Source organism: Salvelinus namaycush, chromosome 28 (assembly GCF_016432855.1).
Source record: "Salvelinus namaycush isolate Seneca chromosome 28, SaNama_1.0, whole genome shotgun sequence".
NCBI classification, from domain to species: Eukaryota; Metazoa; Chordata; class Actinopteri; order Salmoniformes; family Salmonidae; genus Salvelinus; species Salvelinus namaycush.
The window spans coordinates 7,443,307-7,459,949 of NC_052334.1; the positions used below are offsets into that span (position 1 = coordinate 7,443,307).

The 16,643-nt window shown below is 41.0% G+C and overlaps 2 protein-coding genes across 7 annotated transcripts; both read right to left on the minus strand.

Annotated features, from left to right (window-relative positions):
* Positions 1-1,763: 1,763 nt before the first annotated feature.
* On the minus strand, positions 1,764-10,182 carry dnajc5gb (DnaJ (Hsp40) homolog, subfamily C, member 5 gamma b). Of its 2 annotated transcripts, none has more exons than XM_038967227.1 (5): positions 10,096-10,182; positions 9,019-9,143; positions 7,278-7,491; positions 6,816-6,969; positions 1,764-2,223 (listed from the first exon to the last, which is right to left on the minus strand). In XM_038967227.1, exons 2-5 carry the CDS (start codon positions 9,132-9,134, stop codon positions 2,105-2,107), a joined length of 603 nt encoding a protein of 200 aa, XP_038823155.1. In that variant the 5' UTR covers positions 9,135-9,143; positions 10,096-10,182; the 3' UTR covers positions 1,764-2,104. The 2 variants fall into 2 exon arrangements, with proteins under 2 accessions (XP_038823155.1, XP_038823154.1); XM_038967226.1 differs by having other exon boundaries at positions 9,980-10,140.
* A 240-nt stretch (positions 10,183-10,422) lies between these two features.
* tp53i3 (tumor protein p53 inducible protein 3) lies at positions 10,423-14,130 on the minus strand. Of its 5 annotated transcripts, none has more exons than XM_038967223.1 (7): positions 13,976-14,130; positions 13,524-13,568; positions 12,864-13,004; positions 12,330-12,597; positions 11,929-12,141; positions 11,512-11,708; positions 10,423-11,204 (listed from the first exon to the last, which is right to left on the minus strand). In XM_038967223.1, the coding sequence occupies exons 2-7, from the start codon at positions 13,554-13,556 to the stop codon at positions 11,010-11,012; spliced, it is 1,047 nt and encodes a 348-aa protein (XP_038823151.1). In that variant the 5' UTR covers positions 13,557-13,568; positions 13,976-14,130; the 3' UTR covers positions 10,423-11,009. The 5 variants fall into 5 exon arrangements, with proteins under 5 accessions (XP_038823151.1, XP_038823152.1, XP_038823153.1 ...); XM_038967224.1 differs by having other exon boundaries at positions 12,864-12,973; positions 13,976-14,129; XM_038967225.1 differs by lacking the exon at positions 13,976-14,130 and adding an exon at positions 13,657-13,840 and having other exon boundaries at positions 12,864-12,973.
* Positions 14,131-16,643: the final 2,513 nt, after the last annotated feature.

Genomic DNA, 16,643 nt, shown 5'->3' on the forward strand with positions numbered 1-16,643 from the left:
TTTTGACAAAAGACTTACGGGCCCTGGTGAAAAGTAGTGCACTACATAGGTAGTGCACAAGACAAGAAGCCATTTGGGAGACATCAATTTTCGATTCAATCACCCTCTCTACATGGTCCATTAAGCATACATAGAAGCCATTACCCTGTACATACTGTTTCGTACTATTTAAAAATGATAATTTTTCAATCTACAAAAAGATCCCATTACATTTACATTTACATTTAAGTCATTTAGCAGACGCTCTTATCCAGAGCGACTTACAAATTGGAAAGTTCATACATATTCATCCTGGTCCCCCCGTGGGGAATGAACCCACAACCCTGGCGTTGCAAGCGCCATGCTCTACCAACTGAGCCACACGGGACCCATAAACATTAAGGTAAACTTGACAGTTGGCACAATCATAAGAATGTACGATTCTTGTAAACATAGACCACAACTGGCAATTGAAATGAGACATATACAGTCCTATTATGAAGATATGAATATATACATCCACATACTGTGCCTTAAGTATTCACACTACTTGACTTTTTCCACATTTTGTTACAGCCTGAATTTAAAATGGATTACATTGTGTGTCACTGGCCTACACACAATACCCCATAATGTCAAAGTGTAATTATGTTTTTAGACATTTTTCCAAATTAATACAAAATGAAAAGCTGAAATGTCTTGAGTCAATAAGTATTCAGCCCCTTTGTTTTGGCAAACCTAAATACATTTCATGAGTAACAATTTGCTTATCAAGTCACATAAGTTGCATGGACTTATGTGACGTATATATATTTTTTTAAAGCACACATTGAATATCCCTTTGAGCATGGTGAAGTTATTAACTACACTTTGGATGGTGTATCAATACACCCAGTCACTACAAAGATACAGGCGTCCTTCCCAACTTAGTTTGTTGGAGAGGAAGGAAACTGCTCAGGGATTTCACCATGAGGTCAATGGTAACTTTAAAACAGTTACAGACTTTAATGGCTGTGATAGGACAAAACTGAGGATGGATCAACAACATTGCAGTTACTCCACAATACTAACCTAAACAACAAAGTCAAAGGAAGAAAGTCTGTACAGAATATTCCAAAACAAGCACTAAAGTAAAACTGCAAAAACTGTGGCAAAGAAATGAACTTAATGTCCTGAATAGAAAGTGTTATGTTGGGAGCAAATCCAACACAACACATTACTGAATACCACTCCTCATATTTTCAAGCATTGTGGTGGCTGCATCATGTTATGGGTATGCTTGTCATCGGCAAGAACTAGGCAGTGTTTGATAAAAAGAAACGGAATAGAGCTAAGCACAGGTAAAATCCAAGAGGAAAACCTGGTTCAGTCTGCTTTCCAACAGACAAATTCACCTTTCAGCAGGACAATAACCTAAAACAGGCCAAATATACACTGGAGTTGCTTACCAAGACGACATTGAATTTTCCTGAGTGACCTAGTTACAGTTTTGACCTAAATCTGCTTGGAAACCTACAACAAGACTTGAAAATGTCTGTCTAGCAATGATCGACTACCAACTTAACAGAGCTTGAATAATTTTTTAAAGAATAATGTGCAAATATTGTACAATCCAGGTGTGCAAAGCTCTTAGAGACTTACCCAGAAAGACTCAGCTGTAAATCGCTGCCAAAGGTGATTCTAACAACTATTGACTCCAGGTTGTGAATACTTATGTAAATAAGATATATATATACACATTTCATTAGCAAAAATGTCAAAAAACATGTTTTCACATTGTCATTATGGGTTATTGTGTGTCAATGGGTAAGAAACATTCAGGCTATAACACAAAATGTGGAATAAGTCAAGGGGTATGAATACTTTCTGAAGGAACTGTATATGGCTTTGGCCACATATAGTACAGAGGGTTGACTAACATGTAAGCACCTGCCACTGAACCCCAGAAACTGATCACAGTATTTTCAGTGGAGTGGACCATCATGGTTGGCAGTAGCAGACTGGGAAGACTAGACTGGTCCCATGTCTGTGCAGTCTTGCCAAGTCCTTATGACCATAGGAGTTAGCAAAACAGCACTAACAGATCTGGGACCAGGTTATGGGAAGACGCCTCGCTAACAGGTTCTTACTGGTCCGTTGTGGTGAATATAGGGTCAGAGTGGTTGGATGCAGACTGGTCGTGGTCGGACTCTGCCTTCTCAACAGCAGCAGTATGAGGTTGGACCACAACGGGTTGATGTTCACCTGCAGGGAGAACAGAGATGTACTGTTAATTCACTGAGCTCTTCTCGAACAGGCAGCGATTTCCTATTAGATTGATAGATCTAGACACATACTTATATTAGCTCATATGAGATAGACGTTTGTGCTCTTCTTGTTTTGTTTTACACAACCACTTCTATTAGTAATGATCATCATCATCCACAATTCCAAACCATGTTTACCATGTAGATTAACAGGCAGTAACAAAAACATTGCCTTAATTATGCAATCATCACAATCAAACAAGGAAGCAGGCTTGCAAAGGAAGAAAGTAATGACATTAGTTCAGCTGGCACATTCAGAGCTAAAATACCAAATTGGTAAAAGAGGCCAAAACAAGAAGCATATAGGTTAATAAGCTGCAGGGCCTTATCTTCAGTGTTGGGGAGTAACAGATTACAACAACAACAAATTCACTGTAATCCGTTACCAGCAAAAAATATTGTAATCAGATTACAGATACGATTGAAAAACTAGATGATTACTTCAAGGATTACTTTTAAAATTCAGAAAGGATGTTTGCGACATTTCTTTTGCCACCTCTGTTTTCTCAATGACTTTCAAATCGGCATAGAAAAGGCTGAAGATTAAGTTTGTTCCACCTGAGTGAGTCTGACCACAAGTCAGAGACCACTATGATGACACACCAGATGTGTTTGATGGATCACGGGAAGAGCAGGAATAGGCTTTTGTAGGCTACAGTCCAAGCTATGTCTTCCAATGCTGAGACTGCTGTCGGCATCCAAAGATGATCCAACTTGAATAAACGCTTGGAGGTAAGGATGACAGCAGTGTTGTAGACTACTGCGATATGGATTACTATTGATATATACATAGGGCATTGATGTGTATCACACTGCTGCTCTCGCATTTAGCCATTTGCGCCTTACGGATTGTGGTTGTTGTGGATGGCTGTTCACAAATCTAAATGTGTATTTGAACCCAATAATGGTTGAATTCAAGAAGTTTAAGCTGCCAATCAATCACTGTTTATGAAACCAGTGGACAGCCGGTGAATGGAATAAAAGTGGGGCTTTTATTGCTCAATCTAATTCATGCTGATCCCTAGGCCTAATGGAGACATGCACAAACTTGCACACTTAAAAGGGGCAATGTATAGTTGCTACATCCATTTTTGGACTTGTAAATAAATAAAAAAATATATATATATTCAGTCAAAAGTTTGGACATCTTTATTTGATGACTAGGTGCGTCCAAACTTTTGTTTGTTTGTGTACACACACACACTCTTGAAGAATATAACTTATAAATTATTCATGAGTTTAGTTCACCTGTCACACTCCATCAGAACCCAGAATATAAACTTGTTTTATTCCAATGTTTGTAAACATTGTAAATGTAAATAAACACTGCATAGCCTCATAACATGGTTAAAACAATTGTTATATCATGGATGTTCAGTCCTTGCATCCACAGCTCTGTCAATTAACCTGAGAGTGTTTACATTTCTCCAGGCCCATCCCTCAGCTTTTTACCAAAACAGAGGGGTGTCCATTTTGTTATTGTTTCATCTGTGGATTTGCCCTTTAAACAGCTGCATTTTATCAAGATATCAGCGTCACAAACAAAAAGGTCAACAGGCCTATAGCAAATGCAGCATATAGCATTCATTTTTCACATGTTAATAGTACTTTTCAGTAGTGCTCAAAGCCATTCCATGAGCGCAGCATTTATTTTTCAACTCGAATCAATGAGCCCAATCAGTCCTCCATGACGACAACAAAATCATAAACAACAGAAGGGCTGGCTAGTAAGTCCTTAGTTTTGGGGTTATGTTCAGGTAAAACAATTTGGCTAATCTATACTTCCATATTTACTAATCCTATTCTTGAAGATCAAGGGGTATAACATTTATTGGAATGACTGGAATTCTGATATAGACTTTGGATTTTAATGTAAAGATATCATTTAAGTATAGTATAGTTTAATGTAGTTTAATAGTATTATTATATGTAGTAGAAAGCGGTGGGTTAGAAGAAGCCTACATAACCAACCCATTAAGTAAAATGTTACATCCATATATGGCCAGCTATGTAAACATTAACATTGATTTATCCTGCAATAGATGTCATTCAATTGGTAACATACATTTTTGTCTTCTTCCATGCCTCAAGGGGAAAGTAATCTAAAAGTAACAATGTAATTAGATTACGTTATTGAGTTTGGGTAATCCAAAAATTGTTACGGATTACAATTTGACAGGTAACTAGTAAGGGATTACATTTAGAAAGTAACCCACCCAACCCTGACAAGCTGCTACAGTACAAAAGTCAATAGGTGTAAATAGTAAGCACGTATTACAGTATACAAAATTAGTTAAAGCCGACCCAGTTTGGAGTTTCACCTGAGTTGCCAGAGGCTGAACTTGGGCCTGGCTGAGACATAATTATAATCTCACCACTGGTTGTAAAATGAAAAAACATTTTCAGACTACTTCTACTTCCTCCCTCTCACCATGTTATAGCGCACCGGAAGCCTCGCAGCATGTTATAGCGCACCGGAAGCCTCGCAGCATGTTATAGCGCACCGGAAGCCTCGCAGCATGTTATAGCGCACCGGAAGCCTCGCAGCATGTTATAGCGCACCGGAAGCCTCGCAGCATGTTATAGCGCACCGGAAGCCTCGCAGCATGTTATAGCGCACCGGAAGCCTCGCAGCATGTTATAGCGCACCGGAAGCCTCGCAGCATGTTATAGCGCACCGGAAGCCTCGCAGCATGTTATAGAGCACCGGAAGCCTCGCACCATGTTATAGAGCACCGGAAGCCTCGCAGCATGTTATAGCGCACCGGAAGCATTTCAGTGATGTGCTTGTTGATCTAAACAAAGAGGGGCTGATTCTAAAACTAATTTCTAAAGATGTATAGCAGGGATCATCAACTAGATTCAGCCATGGAACGATTTTTTCCACAAGCGGATGGTCATAATTAAAAATACATTTGTAGACTGCAAATTGACCACAAGAAGCCCTAACAGATATACCGTTGGACTAAAACATAATCATTTCAAACCTTGCTTAGAATTGTATACCATCACATACAGTGCATTCGGAAAGTATTCAGACCCCTTGACTTTTTCCACATTATAGCCTTATTGTGAATTTGATTCAATTGCTCCCCCCCCCCCCCCGCATCAATCTACACACAATAACCCCATAATGACAAAGCAAAAAACAGGTTTAGAAAAGTCTGCAAAATTATTGAAAATAAAAAGCTTAAATATCACATTTACATAAGTATTCAGACCTTCTACTCAGTCCTTTGTTGAAGCAATTTTGGCAGCGATTACAGCCTCGAGTCTTCTTGGGTATGACGCTACAAGCTTGACACCTGTATTTGGGGAGTTTCTCACATTCTTCTCAAGCTCTGTAATGTTGGATGGGGAGCGTCGCTGCACAGCTATTTTCAGCAGGTTTTCATCAAGGATCTCTCTGTACTTTGCTCCGTTCATCTTTCCCTCTATCCTGACTAGCCTCCCAGTCCCTGCCGCTGAAAAACAACCAGACAGCATGGTGCTGCCACCACGTTTCACCGTAGGGATGGTGCCAGGTTTCCTCCAGACATGACGCTTGGCATTCAGGCCAAAGAGTTCAATCTTGGTCCTTTAGATGCCTTTTGGAAAACTCCAAGCGGGCTGTCATGTGCTTTTTACTGAGGATTGGCTTCCATCTGGCCAATCTACAATAAAAAGGCCTGATTGGTGGAGAGCTGGTTGTCCTCCTTCTCCACAGAGGAACTCTGAAGCTCTGTCAGAGTGACCATTGGGTTCATGGTCACCTCCCAAACTTCTTCCATTTAAGAATGATGGAGGCCACTGTGTTCTTGGTGACCTTCAATGCTGCAGACATTTTTTGGTAACCGTACCCCAGATCTGTGATTCAACACAATCCTGTCTCGGAGCTCTACGGACAATTCCTTTGACCCTGTGGCTTGGTTTTTGCTCTGACATGCACGGTCAACTGTGGGACCTTATATAGACAGGTGTGTGCCTTTCCAAATCATGTCAAATCAATTGAACTTACCACAGGTGGACTCTGACTGGACGTTTTACTTCATCTTACCTTACTTGAAAGTAGCCTATAGCCAAAATCCCACCATAGAACCATGAAGACAATAATTTTTATATAGACATACATATGTGTTCTCCTGTTCTACTTTCATTGTCTAGCAGCCAAAGGCATTATCCTAGTCATATTAGCAACCCATGATAGTTTTGTCATATTTAAAATCGCCCCTTCTTTCTAAATTTCTAACAGATATTTTCATCTCTGTCCATGAAACCGCTCGCATGTGCGGTGCACATTTTAGAACTGCGTTTTTTCCGCAAATTGGATTTAGGAATATTCACGCGAAGGCCTACCGTCGTCAGCACATTGCTGCGCCTAAAATGTGAAGAAATAGTAGTTGATCAACATTTTAAGCTAAACATTCTGATCTGTTCCATCAGCCTCATTCATTGAAACGGCGTATACCTCCACTACACTACTTTGATACGCATCAGTGGGGATTAAGAAGTATACACAATACCTATACCACTGCCCCTTCCCCCACTCACCCCTGTCCTGCTCGGCTCTGATCTGGGCCTCAAGGTCCTCTGGGTCTACGTATACGTGCTCCTCGTCCCCCGGTGGCTTGCACTTCCCACAGCAGAAGCAGCAGAAACAGCAGCAGCAGCAGCAGGTGAAGATCCCACAGACCACCATCAGGGTCTGGGAAATACACCGGGGATTTTTGTCACACAGGGCATAAGTATTCACGCATTCACTTCTAAGTGTTAAAAAAACTATAATACAGAGTTTTGTTTTCTTTCAACACTAATGAATGAGTAATGATTAACATACAGTACAATTTAGCAACGCCAAGGTCGTGAGTTCATTTCCAACAGGAATAAAATGCTTACAACAAAAAATGTACAGTTTTGCACTCATTAAGTGGGTACAATAAGTCTCTTTTGGGTATAGGTGTCTGCAAAGTGTATATGTATGAAAATGTGTATAGGATCTAAAAGACTTCTTGCCTTGAACCAGCACTTGTGCATGAGGAAGTAATATTTAACACTCTCCTCTCCAAACTGCTCTGCGACATAGAGGCCCATGGAGCCGTACTCGTCATAGACCTTCCGCTTGGTTTCGTCGTTGAGGATGGAGTTGGCATTGTTGATCTCCTTAAACTTCTCAGCTGCCTCGGGGTTGTCTGGGTTCTTGTCAGGGTGATGCCTCAGTGCTAGTTTCCTGGGAGAAGAAGGCAAATATGTAGATTTTTACTAGAAATCTTCCAAAAGGAGGAAAGAAAAGCAGCGTCAGGACAGCCTATACTACAGCTTTAGGTCATGGTGCTTTTATTAACTTCACTAGGGTAGGGGGCAGCATTGGGAATTTTGGATGAAAAGCATGCCCAAATTAAACTGCCTGCTACTCAGCCATAAAAGCTAGAATATGCATATATGCAATACGCAAATACCTGAGAAAAAAATCCAACCAGGAAGTGGGAAATCTGAGGTTTGTAGTTTAACTCTTGGCCTATCGAATACACAGTGTCTATGGGGTCAAATTGCACTTACTAAGGCTTCCACTAGATGTCAACCGTCTTTAGAACCTTCTTTGATGCTTCTACTGTGAAGTGGGGGGGAATGAGTCAGAGGTCTGCCAGAGAGCCGCGCGTTCACGTGAGAGCGAGCTCTGTTCCATTGCAATTCTACAGACAAAGGAATTCTCCGGTTGGAACTTTATTGAAGATTTATGTTAAAAACATCCTAAAGATTGATTCTATACTTCATTGACATGTTTCTACGGACTGTAATATAACTTTTTGGACTTTTCGTCCGTACTTTCCGCTGTACTTGCACGCGCGTCGTGAGTTTGGATTGTGTACTGAACGCGCGAACAACAAGGAGTTATTTGGACATAAATGATGGACATTATCGAACAAAACAAACATTTATTGTGGAACTGGGATTCCTGGGAGTGCATTCTGATGAAGATCATCAAAGGTAAGTGAATATTTATAATGCTATTTCTGACTTCTGTTGACTCCAACATGGCGGATCTGTTTGGCTTGATTTGTCGTCTGAGCGCCGTACTCAGATTATTGCATGGTGGGCTCTTTCCGCAAAGTTTTTGAAATCTGACACAGCGGTTGCATTAAGGAGAAGTGGATCTAAAATTCCATGCATAACAGTTGTATCTTTTATCAATGTTATGAGTATTTCTGTAAATTGATGTGGCTCTCTGCAAAATCACCGGATGTTTTGGAACTACTGAACATAACCCGCCAATGTAAACTCAGATTTTTGGATATAAATATGAACTTTACCGAACAAAACATACATGTATTGTGTAACATGAAGTCCTATGAGTGTCATCTGATGAAGATCAAAGGTTAGTGATTCATTTTATCTATATTTCAGCTTTTTGTGACTCCTCTCTTTGGCTGGAAAAAGGGCTGTTTTTCTGTGACTTGGCTCTGACCTAACATAATCGTTTGGTTTGCTTTCGTCGTAAAGCCTTTTTGAAATCAGACACTGTGGCTGGATTTACAACAAGTGTATCTTTAAAATGGTGTAAAATACATGTATGTTTGAGGATTTTTAATTATGGGATTTCTGTTGTTTTGAATTTGGCGCCCTGCAGTTTCACTGGCTGTTGACGAGGTGGGACGCTACCGTCCCACATACCCTAGTGAGGTTAAGAAAGCCAACACGTTTTGAACTGGTCTCTAGTCGTTCACTAAGCTTCTGTCTGTGGTTGAGAGCTTTATACCTGTATGCCTTTTTTATCTCTTCTTGCGATGCCCCCTTCTCCAGTCCGAGTACCTTGTATAGACCGTCTCCTGCGGTGGACATCTTACGTTGAGGCCTTTGGTTTGGTTCCGCCATGTTTTAGATCTGCAACAGTGATAAATACGACAGGCATGACAGGTATGCTATTAGGACATTGAGAAAGATTTTGCTTGTATTTTGAGTTTTAGTATATGAGACAAGGATGCAAAAAATGTGCTACATTATGTATTCATCTTCCACTAATGAGTCATACCCCCATCCACTTACCCAGTGGTGTAAAGTACTTAAGTAAAAATACTTGAAAGTACTTAAGTCATTTTTTGGGGGTATCTATACTATTCATATTTTTTACTCCATATATTTTCCCTGGCACCCAAAGTACATTTTCTATGCTTAGCAGGGCAGGAAAATGGTCCAATGTACACACTTATCAAGAGAACATCCTTGGTCATTCCTACAGCCTCTGATCTAGCAGACTCACTAAACACATCTGTTTCGTTTGTAAATGATGTCTGTGTTGGAGTGTGCCACTGGACTATTCGTAAATAAAAATAAGGAATGTGAAATGATCTACAATTTAACTTTTTAATACTTATCAAATTACATTAACTTTTGATACATACGTATATTTTAAACCAAATGCTTTTAGACTTTTACTTGAGAAATGCTCTGTTACTGGGTATTTTTTCAACCACTGCCTACACCACAAAACCATTCACATTCAATCAAACATGCTCCGGACGTTGAATGAACATCTGTAGCTTATTCATTTGAGGCAATACAAACATTTTTGAGAAAAAAGTAAAGAAATAATTCGCCTTTAAAGACTGAGCCTGATTCAGATTGTAGGAAAAGTACCTTCAAACTTAGATAAACTAAGCATGAGAAGAAGGTACAAGAAGTGCATAAGGCGAAAAATCACACCGCTACATTCTACCCACTTTCTTTCGACGGGCGTCGATGTTGTCTTTTTTAGTGTCCCTAGAATCTTTGTCCACGACGGCACACTTATTTTTACTCATTTGCCAGTTTAAAAACAAACAAAGTGTAGACTCACATTAAATGAACTCCCTCCCAAAACAAAACTTGACGGTGACCTCAGGAAGTCGAACATTTAATTTCAGCCTGCCAATTCCGGTTTCTCGTCACGGGTCAGCTTGTGACGTGGGGCGCATAAACCCACCCAGGCGCTCTAGGGGTACTGTGGCCATGTGCATAGCATATTTGCAATATGTTTCTTTCAGACATTCTTTGTGGGCCGACTGAACATGGAAATTCAACACATTGTATTACATAGGCCATAGAACATGTCTAATATAACGATTTAATGTATGGTAATGATTAGCTATGAACAGAAAATAAATTATTACAAACAATATTTTTTGTTCTTGTTGAGAAAAAAAAAGTTTATTCTTGTTTATAATGAAATCACAGATGGGCCAAACAAATTGTACTATTACCAGTAACACAGTTTTTGTTTTAGACTAAGTAAAAAATAATATGCATAATTTGATTGAACAATAAACAGAAGGTGATACAAATACTGTTAAGGTGAGGAGAGTGAGGAGACACTGTCACCATAGTTACTGTAGTAGGAAACAGGAAAGCTTTATATCTAGCTTTCAACACAGTATTTATCAACTCGGTCACCTTATAACATTCAGGACATATGCATTCAACTACCTCGTACCTCTGCACATTGACTCGGTACAGGTACTCTTTGTATATAGCCTCATTATTTTATTGTGTTACTATTTCCCTTTTTCTTTTTTTCTAGCTCTGCATTGTTGGTTAAAGGCTTGTAAGTAAGCATTTCATTTTAAAGTCTACACCTGCTATATATGGCACATGTGACAAATAACATTTAATTTTACTTTATGTTATAGAAGTGAATGGTCATAAACCAAGTTGCTCAACCAAATGTTGAGTTTGGAACTAGATGGAAAGATGACACCGTCACTAGAGGTCCCATCATTGTGGGTTCATGACATTGATTACAATCTTTCCCGTGTTTCTATTGGCTTCCATGTGTCTGTGAGCATCAGCTACCTGGTCCAGACTGAACATGCTGTCGATTACAGGCCTCAGGTGGCAGGGGGAGCTAGTCGGGTCTGAGAAGTGAGGTAGGGCCCTTTCTGAGAAGGCTCTCACCAGATCTGCTTTATACTGACAGGAGAAAACACAGGACCACACACTTCACATTTAGAAAGTAGTAACAAAGACAGGGTTCTAGTCTGGGGTAAGGCTAAAGTGTTTAATTGAATGGCATTTGAGTAATAGGTTCATATCCAACACATATTGAAAGTTTTACTTTGGGCATTATTGCACACAGAACATTAGTGTTGTCGGCGCTGCCTTTCACTGACATAATTTTTACTTTTTAATTTACATTATAATATTAGTTTCTACTGTGTAAATAATTTCCTCTCGTAGGACAAGCAACTGATCAATCAATCAATCATCCATACATCACCTGCAGACTGCGTGACCTGAGGAGACTACAGAGGAGCTGTCCTCGTTTGGACAGCAGCTTGCCCAGTATGTCTCCTGTCACGGTCTTTCCTCCCATGAGGCCATACAGCACCCATCGTCCATCTGTGGCCAGACAGGCCACGTTCCTCTCCCAGTTGGACCCACCAATGCAGTCCAAGATGACGTTTGCTCCTCTGCCTGCACAAAGCTTGCCTGTTTAGTCTAGTTTGATCCAATGGTTTCTCTGGATACATCTCTCGCTGTATGGCTAAGATTTGTATCCACACACAATGATTTGTATGCATATGATACAATTATCAAATGAACTCACTCAATGTTGTAAGCAGTTCACAACACCCTAGATTCATTATTATGTGAAATGGCATTTATGTCCTCATTGATCTGATTATTAACTCACCTGCTGTAAAATCACTAACTTTCTCTGCAAAGTCCTCATGTTTGTAGTTGAAACCAGCAGCGGCTCCCAGTGTCTCTGCCATCTGTAGTTTCTCAGAGCTTCCTGCAGTAACTATGGGAATAGCCCCAGCCAATCGGACCAGCTGGACAGCGGCAGTCCCCACCCCACTGGCCCCAGCATGCACCAACACTATCTCTCCTTCCTTCACCTGAGCTACAAAAGAAGAGATTGAACATACATCTACAAGTCTGGGTTCCCTGATCGGTGCTTTGATTAAATGCCTGAATGCAAATATGAAATAGCCTTTCTTGGCTATGCAGGTCTCTTTTGGAAAAGAGGTCTTCTGACCTTAATAGGACTTCCTGGTTAAATAAAGGTTAAAGTAAAATAAAACGGCCTACCTACAAAGTGCAGGAGCTGAAATGCAGTGAGCCAGGCCTCAGGTATGGCAGCAGCCTGGTAGACAGTGAGATGAGTGGGGATAGACATGATAAGCTCCTCTGGAACAGCCACATACTCGGCATACCCTCCTCCAGAGAGTAGGGTCATGACCCGGTCCCCTAGCCTCCAGCACTGCCTAACCCCTGGGCCAACGCTGGCCACCGTACCAGCCGCCTCCAAACCCAGGACCTCACTCTCACCAGGTGGAGCGGGGTACAGTCCTTTCCTCTGTCAAAAATAGAGACAACAACTTTAGTATCTTAGCATAACAATAGTTAACATAATATTTGCAATCCACTTCAGTGTTCAGGTAACAATTGAGCCTTCTGAAAATTAACCTCTGTGACTGTCCAATAGCTTGCTATAGGTGACGCTATATAGGCATAGGCTTAGAGTGATCTTGTGACTGTCCAATAGGAGGTGAAAGAAGTGACAAAGACTTTGTTGTTGATCAGAGCCATAGATGAATATTCATATGGTCTATAGGGGTATACCTGCAATGTGTCAGCCCTGTTCAGAGCGGTTGCATGGACTCTGATGAGGACTTCTCCATGTTCAGGTAGAGGTCTGGGGACATTCCTCAACAGCATACTCTCTGGTCCCCCTGGTGTGTCAATACACACTGCCGTCATCATCTGATAACCATTCATAAATAATTCATAAATAATTGTATTTGGCAGACGCCTTCAGGACACTCAAAGCCACATTACATTGAGAGTACATAAAATCATGTTCAGGTTCAAATGAATTTTATTCCACAGAGGAATAGAGAATAAAATCAATAATTCAATAGCGATCCAATTATGGGGCGGCAAGTAGCCTAGTGGTTAGAGCGTTGGACTAGTAACCAAAATGTCGAAAGATTGAATCCCCGAGCTGACAAGGTAAAAATCTGTCGTTCTGCCCCTGAACAAGGCAGGTAACCCACTGTTCCTAGGCCGTCATTGAAAATAAGAATTTGTACTTTTAACTGACTTGCCTAGTTAAATAAAGGTAAAATAAATAAATAAAAATACATAAAGACAAAGCTTTGCTCTACGTGTGTTGTATGACAAGCCAATTTCAGCATACTTCTGCATCTGACTACATCTGTTCCTTTGGGGAAATATTGCATAATAAAAGCGTATTAAATACTTTATTAATAAGGTACTTGCATTGTTTTCTGATGGTCTCTGATGTTGTGACATGTCTTCAAGAACCTTGAATGAAAAAACAAGTTCGTAACTGACTTACAAACAAAACATCTGTAGCCCATTGATACAATAAATGCGTTGAAGATAGGCCTACTTGAGCAAAGTTTACGCATTGTTGATTGAGGTAGCGCAACAATGTAGCCATTGACAACGTAGTAAAATCGCCAGATATTTTGTTGCGAGTATTGGCTACATTGTTTACACTTCCTATCACCTCGCCAATGTGGGCAGAAAGTTGTCTGAACTATCGAACATCTCTCGAGCTCATTCTGCCACACAACAGAAGAGGGCAATGAACTTAATGAATTACAGAAATATGTTATGTAAGCTAAGAAAAAAGAACATTGCACAACAAGAGGTGCTGCAAATAAAGCATTATAATAATCTTGAAAGCTTGTTTTTAGGCTACTTACCAAAAGAGCTCAACAATTCCCAGAGAATGTGCTTGTAGTGGGTTTATGAGTTGCCTGATTGTAATTCCTCCTACCCGCTGCCCCCCACTTCATAGTTGTAGTGAGGGAACAAGATCAAGCTAAAGAATTACCTTTCAAAACTGTTTGAAATTAAACATGAACCAAAGATTATAGGCTACACTCTGAAATACGCCAATTTTATGAAATTGTGACAGCCAGCAGACTAATAACCATGTAAGGACTGGGTTATTACACAACACTGTGATAATCCTCAACACATAATTAGAGAACAGTAACACACATTCAATTCCCTACCACCCCTGGGAGAAATACAATAACCCTACAACAATGCTTGCTTAGATGTCATAGCAGCCAACACTCCCCCGTGTAGCCTATCCAGAGTAGCCTACTGTTCTGCTCGCATCCACACCTCAAAAAGGTAACAGAGCAACATCGTGGGAAACTGTAGACACATGCTTGTGATACAGGTCGTCGTTCATTGACCAGGTAAGACAATTTGATGAAACCTTGATTTGCAAGTGAAACTTCATGGATATATTGAATAAGAATATATTTAGTTATGGTAATGTCTGGGTGAGTATTGTTAATGTGATGAAAACAGGAACAAATAGAGAAGTCAAAAACGAATATTCCTTTTTATTCCCAAGCACCATGATAAGGCATGATCTGGATATGACCGAGGTGGTCAACCGCAAGAGACCAAAGTCTGTTCTGGATGTGAGGTTTCTGAATCACCAGGAGGACATTATTCTTCAACACAAACTGACCCTGTTAGACATGAGGCACAGGTACACCCTCAGAGTTCTGTGTCAGGATAGAAACTCACTGATGATGGAACACAGGAAACTACTACTTCTCAAAGTCTGTGAACCTTGTGCCACTATCAACAAAACCATGAAAGAGATATCCAAAACTAAAAAGGCAAGGATGGATCGTGCCGTCTCTGCCTCTGACAACAGACGGTTGTACTCCAGTAAATCCCTTTCCATCGACAGAGGAAAACGAGTCTCATGTTGGCAGACATCAAACAGTAATGTCATTGTAGAGAAACCTAGAATGGTTGGGGTTGAGGCTAGAGGAACATCAATGCTGAGCTTGAGGAGATCTCAGTCAGCACAGCCCAAAACCGTACACTCTGCCAAGCACAGAGAGACAGAGGCAGGACACTCTGCCAATCACAGAGAGACAGAGGCAGGACACTCTGCCAAACACAGAGAGACAGAGGCAGGACACTCTGCCAATCACAGAGAGACACAAGCAAGGGCAGGGCACTCTGCCAAGCACAGAGAGACACAAGCAAGGGCAGGGCACTCTGCCAAGCACAGAGAGACACAAGCAAGGGCAGGGCACTCTGCCAAGCACAGAGAGACACAAGCAAGGGCAGGGCACTCTGCCAAGCACAGAGAGACACAAGCAAGGGAAGGACACTCTGCCAATCACAGAGAGACACAAGCAGGGGAAGGACACTCTGCCAATCACAGAGAGACACAAGCAAGGGCAGGGCACTCTGCCAAGCACAGAGAGACAGAGGCAGGACACTCTGCCAAGCACAGAGAGACACAAGCAAGGGCAGGGCACTCTGCCAAGCACAGAGAGACAGAGGCAGGACACTCTGCCAAGCACAGAGAGACACAAGCAAGGGCAGGGCACTCTGCCAAGCACAGAGAGACAGAGGCAGGACACTCTGCCAAGCACAGAGAGACAGAGGCAAGGGAAGGACACTCTGCCAAACACAGAGAGACAGAGGCAGGACACTCTGCCAAACACAGAGAGACAGAGGCAGGACACTCTGCCAAACACAGAGAGACAGAGGCAGGACACTCTGCCAAACACAGAGAAACAGAGGCAGGGGTGTTTTCTATCATGCAGCTGAGGCAAATATCCACTATCGACTCTATCTCAGAAAAGGAGCTGGCCAGCCAACAGCAACATGCTAGAGGAGAGAAGGAGAGACTCAAACAATGTCAGCAGGATATGCTAAGCCAGAAAATAAACAACTTTCTGAAAAAACTTGACAACACTTGTAATGAGCAGATAGAAACATGACAAGAGGTATTTCTTTCACCGGTCAGATGAAAACACGTTATACCACTTTTTTTGAGAAACCTGATCTTCGTATCGTGTTTCGTGTAGACTATTTTGTTTCCTAGTAACCTTTGTGAAGTAATTATCCACTTTTGAAAGACTGTAAATGCAGACCATCAGGTTTCCTCTGTGAGGTAAATCTCGGGTAGCTTAGGGGAATAGTGCCACTGCTTTTAGTTAACTGATGCAGTCAAATAAATCAAGACAACACCAATTTAGCTTAGCGAAACATACTGTATTGTTGTCATTATATTGCAAACACGGTTGTCAAACTTGAGAAAAATGGGTACTTTACTTTTTTATTAACAAAAATATATACATGTGCAAACAATGTTGAATAAGCGAAAGGGAATAGCAAGTACATTAACTTTTACATTAACTCAAAAAGATATACACTGAGTGGACAAAACATTAAGAACACCTGCTCTTTCCATGACATAGACTGACCAGGTGAATCCAGGTGAAAGCTATGATCCCTTATTGATGTCACTTGTTAAACCCACTTCAATCAGTGTAGATGAAGGGGAGGACACAGGTTAAAGAAGGATGTTTAAGCCTTGAG

Coding starts and splice junctions, on each gene's coding strand:
- dnajc5gb (XM_038967227.1), bottom strand. CDS start 9,134: ATGGCGGAACCAAACCAAAGGCCTCAACGTAAGATGTCCACCGCAGGA. Junction 7,492..9,018: donor GAGATAAAAAAGGCATACAG/GTATAAAGCTCT, acceptor TTCTTCTCCCAG/GAAACTAGCACTGAGGCATC. Junction 2,224..6,815: donor CAGAGCCGAGCAGGACAGGG/GTGAGTGGGGGA, acceptor TTCTCCCTGCAG/GTGAACATCAACCCGTTGTG.
- tp53i3 (XM_038967221.1), bottom strand. CDS start 13,707: ATGGCTACATTGTTGCGCTACCTCAATCAACAATGCGTAAACTTTGCT. Junction 13,569..13,656: donor AATGCGTAAACTTTGCTCAA/GTAGGCCTATCT, acceptor TTTTCATTCAAG/GTTCTTGAAGACATGTCACA. Junction 11,709..11,928: donor AGTTAGTGATTTTACAGCAG/GTGAGTTAATAA, acceptor AGCTTTGTGCAG/GCAGAGGAGCAAACGTCATC.